This window comes from Egretta garzetta, unplaced genomic scaffold (genome assembly GCF_000687185.1).
Source record: "Egretta garzetta isolate BGI_Z169 unplaced genomic scaffold, ASM68718v1 scaffold163, whole genome shotgun sequence".
Classification (NCBI taxonomy): Eukaryota; Metazoa; Chordata; class Aves; order Pelecaniformes; family Ardeidae; genus Egretta; species Egretta garzetta.
Genome location: NW_009259308.1, coordinates 6,519,240 through 6,528,672, shown reverse-complemented (window position 1 = coordinate 6,528,672; position 9,433 = coordinate 6,519,240). Strand labels below are relative to the sequence as shown.

Below are 9,433 nucleotides of genomic sequence, written 5' to 3'. Positions count from 1 at the left end.
TCCCTACAAACTGTTTTATTTCCCATTACTGATTTAAACCACCTATCTCTAAAAATTTGAGAACCCTCCCACACACAGTTTACCTCTGTATGAAGTGTGAAAGTTCCTCTGTTTATAAAAGAAACTGAAAAATGACTGGTAAATTGCTACTAAAACAAACCAGTTGTAGTTACCTTTGCTGCAAACTGAAGTCCCACTTTATCAGCTTCAGCCTCCAATGTTCTGCTGTACGGTCTATCAAACACAAACTGCAAAGAAGCACATCAAAGCTCTATTTCTTGGTTGTGAATGTGTACAAAGCTAGAGCATTGTAGTTATTTTTCTAACCTTGTAAGAAATGGTGTTTATTTATCATGTTCACATTGCATATGTTCAGTATCAATTTTCTTAATGTAATCTTTAATTCCAATACATGTAATTCATTGATCCTGTATTCAGTGGAAATTAATTCAAATTATACATATTTTCATGGCCCCTCTCATCAGCCAGTCTCACAGCATTTTGCAGCAACTAAAGGGTCAATGTCAACTTTAAATTAGATTTTTTTCACTTTGCTCTTTTATTGGCAATAAGACTTTTGTTGTAGCAACTGTATGTAAAAAAATTTCAGCGGTTCCCTAAATTTTTTATGATGACTGTCTTAAAACCTGGTATGATCTATTTTGTATGGTAAACAGCCCACATTATGGAATGTAGTCATAAACATTTTCATGCAAAAGTCACTTCTTTGTCACGATTATCCCCCAATGCAAGTTGCAAATTGCCCTTGAGAAATCAAACTAGAAAATAGACCTGACCAACTCCTCTCCCATTTTTCTAGGGTATGACAGGGTCTTAACACACACTAAAAGACAGGTAGTTTTCTCAAATGGTTGTTTAGTCACATATACCAGTATCTTCTGGCATATGTAATTCATGTAGATTTGGGCAACCTTGCCCTAATCTATCAGGTTATAGTAAATGCAAAACAGGACTTGTTAAAACAGCCTGCTCCTGCAGAGATAAGGAACACGTCACAACATTCTGGTCTAGGCATTGATTAGGAAATATCAACTGAAGAATGGGGATGTGTAAGGTTAGTGAAGCGAAAAAGGTTTTATCAGCTCTTTATCTGGTTATAAAAATATGTCCTCCTTATAAGTTCCAGGAAAAAAAAAAAAAAAAAAGCGAAGACAGAGCAGATAGAAATGAAGAGAACCAAAGAAGCTGTCCAAGCCCTTGAGTACATAAAGGTATCTGTAACTTTTTGCTTCTTTCTAAAGTAGTACTGATGTTTTTCTTTACTAGGTCAAAAATAAAAGCCAGCCAAAGCTGACCCTCTACAGGTTTTTTAAAGCCAAATACGCTGGTTTATAAGTAAGCATAAATTATTTCACTTTCTAAATTCTCATTTTCCTTACAGACCTTAAACATTGCAATTATAAATATATTTTTAAAATCTTCTGATGATAAAGTCATTACTTGAAGTGGAATATATATTTCTATTGCTTTGAAAACTGCTCTGGGTCTACTGGAGTTCATATATCCACTAGACAGCAAAGATATCCCTGGCTAGTCTGTCACATATACCTGAAGCACCATTTCCCAGTTAGTCAGATAAACTATTTGTTTACAAAACTGGTAGCAGGCAACAGGACTACTCAAAGCACTAACTGGAACAGAGGCTTACACAAGCAGGCAGCTTTCTGTTTCTTCAGTTACAACCGCTTGTGGTTTTCTTCTCTGAGAGGTTTTAAGTAAGAAGGGGTAGCATCTATCTCAAAAAAAAATTTGCAGAAGTTCAGGAACTAGGAAATGGATGGTCTGAATGCATGTATCTTAACAGACCATCTAGAAAGAGACATCTGGGACAGCAAGAAGATGGTAGCATTTAAACTCTTACCCCTTAAATAGTTTTATTTGCATTTATAGTTAAGCACTAGGGCATGACTATTTACCTGTATGTCTATCCCAATACTGCCCACAAAACCATGGCTATATTTTTAAAAATAAACACAACACTAATGCAATCTCTTAGTTCAGGACCTACCCATGCTGCAGACAGCGGAAGCCGGGATGGCATCTGCAAAAACTGTCATCCTATAATTGCTGTTATTTCCTTTAATTTTTCTCTATGTATCTGCTACTGGCCAGTCACAGCCAAGATACGAGCCTGAGCAGACTCTGATGTGATTCCTTACAGACATTCTTATGCTAGATACAGCTTATGACCAAGTAGGATTCCAGGTTTCTTATGTACTGATCATTACCAAAATTTCATTAAGGTGTAAGAGACTTAAATGCGTCCTCTGCAATTTTTGAGAATTCTATGTGTTTCTTCTGCAGATATAAAATTAAAAATATAAAATAATCTGAATCTCTTGAGAAAGCTTGGGCTCTCTTTCACAGTGTGCTTCTAGCCAATAAAGTCTCAGCTGTGGTCACATAAAAGGGTCTTGAGGCATCTAACATACAATACTACTCATCTGCTACTGAAAAATGGATTTTTTTTAAGAGTCTTTTGTGAGTGTGCTGCAATGAAAAATTAGATCTTCAAACTCTGATCAAAAATCCTTGTCAGAAATTGGACATAATAAAGAACAGAAAGATTTGATTTTTCAAATCAATTACCAGAGCTGTCTGCGTATGTTAAAGAAAAAGGAAGTTCCAGGTAAGTTGACTATCCACAAATAACCAGTTTCAACATGAAACACAAATCTGATGGTGTGAGATGGACAAGAAAGGGAATATGAAATACTGCATCTGTACAAACTAATGTGCAGGACATGAGTAAAACTCGGAGTCATGCTTTGTGCTATTCCAAGAATAATTCCTAGGCTTTCATTCCCATATAAAATAACCACCGCTGTAAAAGCAAAGCCAACATGCTTCAGTTCAGAAATACATGACTAAAGAACAACCATGAATGAATTCCATAAGAGAACTTAACAGTTTCTTAAGGCAAGCAAACCTACCAGCTGCGGAGAAAAAAAGCAGAACTGGAGCTAACATGCCAAAAGGCTTACAAAGGGCCACTGGAAGCTACTTATAGTCAATAATAAAAAATAAATTATAGTGAGTAGGTAAAAAAGTTAAGCCTCTGAGGAAATAAAAGAAAAACAAACACTGAAACAGAAGCAATTACTGCAATGAGGCTTAAATAACCCTTTCACAGAGTGGGATGCTAAAACTTTAAAAAGTAAAATACAGTTACAGAATAAGAGGAGAAGAAACATCCTTAGAAAACGTGCAGAAAGATTCATTTTCTTGTAAGCACAATAGGCAAATGTTGAATGAAGGAAACAAACAGACACTGCACGCCTGGGAGACTAAGAGAAACAAAAATTTCTATTCAGCATCTTTTGCATATACGGGATGAAAGCTTTGCCAGTATTAATCACTTGTTTATTCTGAATTACATATGGACATGTTTAATGTTACTGAAGTTTGATCAGAGTTTTAAACCAGGACATTACTGTAAAATATCCCATATATGACAAATCTTTCCTATAGCACACTAGGACTACAAGCTTAAACCCAGATTCCATTTGCAATCTAAAGCACAACTCCAATCCATGATGCCAAAATATCAGTTGCAGTTAGCCTACAAGAAGAGAAAAGATGCTGACAGGGAGTTAAACCTTGCTGTCTAAATTATAAGCAGTTTCAGGATTGATTCACACTTTGCTTTTTCCAACTTCAGCTCTTCAAAATGCTGGCTAGCATTCCTCAATGTATTGGTTTCTTAGCTACTTGTACAAATACCCAAGCTCTTTAGAGATAATTTATATTCAAAATCCACACATCTACCCATTAGCATAAGAACTAACAAAACAGATTGGTTATGTTTAATTTTATGCTTTTGAGGAACCAGGAGAAATCTCAGGAAAAGCATCGAGAGAAGTCAAAGAAACCAAAGAGCTCTTTCACTTAAATTCAGATTCAAGTTTTATGATGTTAGCAAAATTTATTTAAAACCCCCACTTTTTTAAAAAGAAATGGATCAGTAACTGTCTGGAGGCAGAGAGTAAATTAGACCGCTGAAGAAAACTAGCACCACAAAGACACTGAATTTTACTTTATTGGAATATATGCTGTCTGAAAAGACTATTTCAGTAAGTTTTATTATAGTATGGTTTATATTTTAAAAAAATGGTTAGATTCTCAATTTTCTTATCCTGGAAATCCATTCTTACCACTAACAATGTATTTAAAGAATTCCATATATTTTATTTGGTTTAGAAACAATTTAACAACTTAAGACAGTTTAAAAATGTGGCATTTCAACATACACAACTTTAAAAAGTGAGCTACATTTCTAAAAGACAATCATCTAACAATTGGCAGGCAGGTACTCGGAGCCTGTTCAGCTAAATCGAATCACTTGGGGAGATCTAAATTCTTCAAGATGACAAATGAAGATATATATCAACTAAAGCAGATGCAGATTTATAAAAATATATTTCATTCAAAACCATACTCAAATATTAATTTTTTTTATAGTATTTCTCCTCTTGTTGTTTTCCCCCAAACATATTATTTAGTGATACTATGTCCCCAAGATTAAAAATGTTTTTCCATGAAGTCAGGAAGAGTAATACGAAACGTCAGTCTTACCTCCTGTAACTTGCTCTGAATCCACTGGCCAACAACTGCCAAACTATCACGGGGACAGATGGCCCAAATCATAGTGAGAAAGATGAGTGATAGAAAATCCAAGAAGTGAACGAGGCTGGCTTTCTCTGCCTGCAAACAGAAATTGTCCCATTTTCATTCCTTACTGTCTGATGCTTCTTTAGAACATAATGGAATTTGGAAACACTGTAAAAATCACTAATTTTTTTTTCTGTTCAGCCGCATGAACAGGGCAAGCATAAGCTTGCCTGCTTGCACAAAAAAATCCAGTTGGATATAAGGTACTTTCAGTCTAGAATCCACAGCAACTGCATAAATACATCTGGAACAAACACATTTTGGCTATATCCCAATTTCAGAGATTCAAAGCTTCAGAAAAGATAATGGCAGCGTGCAGACAGAGTTCTTCAGTAAAAAGGCCATGAAACACCTAGGCTGGAACGAAAAATCTACAAAAATACCTAGAAGACCATCCTTTACATTAATCTGAGAAGAGATAGACATCTTTTAGACAGGAACACTAATGGGATAAGGGGACACTAGGCATAATATATTTATTCTTTATTTTCTGTTACATTCCTTTAATTTCAGAAAACTAAGAGAACCTGAAGAAATAAATTTAAATTGTTCTGTTTTCAGAGCTGTATTTGACATGCAACAAATTGATCTGAGCACTTACAAGCCAGATCATGCAATACTTTTTTCTCTATGCCAGTTGGGTGACACAGGTTCCATACAAACAAGTTAAGTTCTTTTTATTATTAGAAATATTTTTCTTAAAGTTTAACAAGTTAGTTGGCTCAACTGAGCCCAAGAAACCATGATCTGAACTGTCGTTTATCCAAAATCATGCAAGATGCAGTTAAAGCAATTCTGTTTTTCCACTGCCTTTAAAATGTATTTACCCATTTCCAGATTAGCTTTGCAATTTTAGCAGGGTCTTTATGTTTACAAGCTTCTCATTAAGTCTTCTCAAACTGATGGGTAGGTAATGAATACTATTTTTTAAAATGACATACACAGAAAGAAATCAATTTGGAAGCAAACCAGCACTTTCTGGCAAATCATGCCAATCTAGAACAGTATGAGACATATTTCCTTATCATCCTCTTTTTTCATAGTTGTACCTACAAAGCACAACAAAATTATCACATCCATTCTGTTCAAATGGCAAAGAACTACCAATTTCAACACATCCATGTCAGGATATGGAAAAATTAAGTCTGTGAAAGCAATCCTCTGTAAATGCAGAACCAAGCTCCAGCCGTTCTGGAGTTTGGCATTCTAAAACTGTCTGCTACTGTAAGAAAAATACCATGTAACTGAGAATAATTTATTAAAGTATATCCACTTCTGTAGATATTAACGAGTCTAAGAGTAACAAAGTGAGTTCCTGAGTGCCTCTAGTTCTTTATGTCTGCACTACAGAAGGAGAGGCGTCTCCATTCCAAGTTCTAAATGACTGTTAATAGTGAGCAATAATCCGTCCATACAGTTACAAAAAAAGCATTGGCAGACACTACATGAGGATATACTGTATTAGAATACTCTCATTTCAAACTCAATTTGTCGTTAATTAGAAAGAGTAACACTGAAACTTTGGTTGATAGTGATAGCAAAAATCTTAATTAAAGTGATTAGAATTCATTTAAGAATTTTAGACAGTTTTCTTTAAATACTTACTGCATGTTCCAGCACAGCATGCGCTATTTCGTGTCCCAAAATGAAAGACAGCTGATGAATGTCAGAAACTGCATTTAGCAATCCAGTGAAAACAAACACTTGGCCATTCTATGACCAAAAAGAGAGTGAAAATTAGTAGAAGACACATGAATAAAATGCTGTTTCAATATTACTAATAATTTTTGTATTGGGTTCAACTTACTGGAAGCACAAAAGCATTTACACCTGGTTCATCTACCACATGGATAACCCACTTGAGCACCGAGACCTGTGGGATGTCCTTATTGCTTTCAGATAAATGACCAACAACCCTCTCCACAACCTGATAGCGTGCATCTGTCTCAGGTAACATTTTACTTTTGAATTCCTCCATCCACTGAAAAAAAAAAAATAAATCATTGATTGCCATGCAGAACAAAGACACAGTAAATGAATAACTGGTAAACAATTTAGATTTAACTAAGTTGTGTGTAGCCACTAAGTTTTAATACATTTTTCTTTCATATAGCCAAAGCCAATATATTAGAGTTCACGCTTTCAGACCCACAAGTTAAGGATTAATAAACTTAAAAGGAAGTAAATTCACCACAGAACAAAATAAGACAGTATAAAATTGGTACTACAACCTCCTGGATCTGCTGTTTTCCACAGTTAAGTTGGCATCACAATTTGGCAAACCTTTCTATACCTTCCTGAATTTCCATTTGAATTTATAATTTTTCTGTATCTGTACATTTCTGTTGTAAATTATAAGGTGGACAAATTTATATAAAAGATGTAATTTGAATATATACTTGTACTAGCTCCGTTCTTATCTCACATTCTCTGTCAGACAGGAATACAGTGATATTTGTATATGAATGACCAAGTTTCACTAGCTTTAGAACAGAAAGTCACAGAACTCAAAGTTACAGAAATTAGTGCAATAGACAGTTTAAAAGCAATTAAAGAAAAATGAGCTGATCCAATGAAAAAAAAAATAAAAGAAGTAGAATTGAATGCAGGTGGAGAGTACAACCTTACAAACTGACAGCTTAGAAGAGAGGACCTTAAACAAGTACTCAAAATGCTCAAATCAGCACAGAAAAAGAGAAATCTGAGCATGTACCTATTATCTGCGCTTTTATTGCTTCTACCATGTTTCTGTATTTCTTGTTATATCACAGTTACACAGTCAGAAATGTTTGCTACATACATATAATGTGTTCTTTAATCATTGTGTGTCCCTGAATGGTTTGCTTATGGAAAGGGAACTCTTAAAAAGGATAGGGACAAGAGCAGAAGGTAACTGATGGGGGTACTCTGCAGGGTTCTGAGCATGAAATTCAAAACTTACTAGGACACCACTAGGTCTGTTTGCCCATCTCATTAATTGGACTATCTCATCACTAAAAAAAAGCACTAACTGTTTTATAATGTTTTGAGTTTTTTTAAATCTTACCATATCATATTCCATCTGTGACAGTTCCCTAAAATGCTCTTTTCCAAACACCAACAGTCGAGCACGCCCAGTGATGGGTGTCTCCTCCAAGTGAGTAAAATAAAACACGACAAATAAAACTCCTAAGCTACTAACACCCAGGAGTATCTTCCATTTATTTTTCCTTGCACTTTCTTTAAAAAGTTCCCGTTTATTAGGAGGAAGCGCCTTCCACCAATTTCTTATGCTCCTGTAAGATACAAACAGTGGCAACTTAGAACATAGTTAAAAAGCAATTTGTTAGTGTCTGTATTCTGTACTAGTCTCACCTCATATATGAGCTTATGGAAGGTTATACTCTAATTGGCTTCTACGCCACTCCATTTCTTCCCTCTCACAGAAGAAAATGCCCCTTAGTGTCTTGGTTCATCTCCCTCTACCACATGTAAATGACAATGAGAAGAGCAAAAGACACATCTAACACCTCTGACAATGGAAACAACTTCTTGTTGAGCAAACTGTAAGTCTAGGCCCCAGTCCTACAAAATTTTGCACAGATATTAAAATGAAAATACTACAAATACAGGTACCATTCTCCACAAACTCATGCACACATCTTTGCATACTGGGCCTTAGATTTAGAGAGGAAGTAAGATAGTATTTTACCTGCCAAGAATGATAGCAAATAATTTCTGAGCTGGCTTAACAATAATCCAGAAAAGAGGAACTGGTGCAGCCTGAACTGACGGTGTTGTATGAAAAGACCTGATGATCTGAATGTTCCAAGCAGAAAAATTATGTAGGAGTTGTCCTACAGAACTGATCTGAAGGGATGTGATCTTCTCTCCCAATGGCAGAGAAGACTGGAAGCAAAGCCTTCCTGAACTGTGGTGTGCATTCTTGTATACTTCTGTATTTGGGACGTTCAAAAGACACCTCAGTCCTCTACTGCTGAAGTTTCTACAGGAGTCAGGGCTTCCAGTCAAAAAACAGTTTCTACCATTTCCACTCAAATCCAGCCTTTGGCACCTATGTTGTGTACAACTGACTTGAGTCCGGCAATATCCTGCATAAAACCTATAGAGATTATTGCACTTCCCATGCTTGGTCAAAGAAGCCAAATGAAAGAAAATACAGTTCCTGCCCGGCAACTTTAGACCACAGATGATATTCATAACTTCTTTGGTTGGTTACCCTGAAACAAAGAAAAAAAAAATAGCAGAGAGGTATTAAGAAAACCACCCAAAGATGAAACTCTGAAACATTATTTCATTTCTCCTGAACAGATACCATGTATTTGTTTGCCAATAGTTGCATTGCACAAAAAAAAGCCACAGTTACAACTGCATCCTGTTGCAGTTTTAAGGTACCAATCTGCTTTCAACTGTAAAAAAGGCAAGGTCTTAGATCTTAGTGCGATTTTTTTTTCTTTTGCTTTTATTACCACCAGATCAGAATGACTGTAGGTGTCCCTCGTGGAAGACGTGTGAATCATCACCTCTCCGTGCTGGGCTCCTTGCCACAGGTGCCATTCGTACATACTGAGGAAAAACGGGATCTATCGAGCGTTCAGCTACTATTTTGCTCTTAAGCGCAGTGCGCATATCTGCTGCACCCAGCCTAGAAACAAAACGGCCCCACAGAGCGAAACCAAGCGTCTCCCCAGCCGGAAGCCTCTGACTCACGGGGTCCGGAAAGGCCTTCCCGCCGGGCAGC

General features: G+C 36.1%; 1 protein-coding gene across 4 annotated transcripts in view; it reads right to left on the bottom strand.

The window, feature by feature from the left end:
• OMA1 (OMA1 zinc metallopeptidase) overlaps positions 1-9,433 on the bottom strand; it is a 23,407-nt gene that overhangs the window by 12,234 nt on the left and 1,740 nt on the right. Inside the window, exons 1-7 of one of the 4 annotated variants that reach the window (XM_035891812.1) lie at positions 9,403-9,433; positions 8,384-8,912; positions 7,739-7,967; positions 6,500-6,673; positions 6,298-6,405; positions 4,597-4,725; positions 174-248 (exon numbers count right to left, since the gene is read on the bottom strand). In XM_035891812.1, coding sequence (XP_035747705.1) covers positions 174-248; positions 4,597-4,725; positions 6,298-6,405; positions 6,500-6,673; positions 7,739-7,967; positions 8,384-8,892 — 1,224 coding nt within the window. In that variant the 5' untranslated portion in view covers positions 8,893-8,912; positions 9,403-9,433. Of the gene's footprint in view, positions 1-173; positions 249-4,596; positions 4,726-6,297; positions 6,406-6,499; positions 6,674-7,738; positions 7,968-8,383; positions 8,913-9,161; positions 9,382-9,402 lie in introns of those variants that run through there. The other 3 variants (XM_009636241.2, XM_035891813.1, XM_035891811.1) reach the window with 3 other exon arrangements.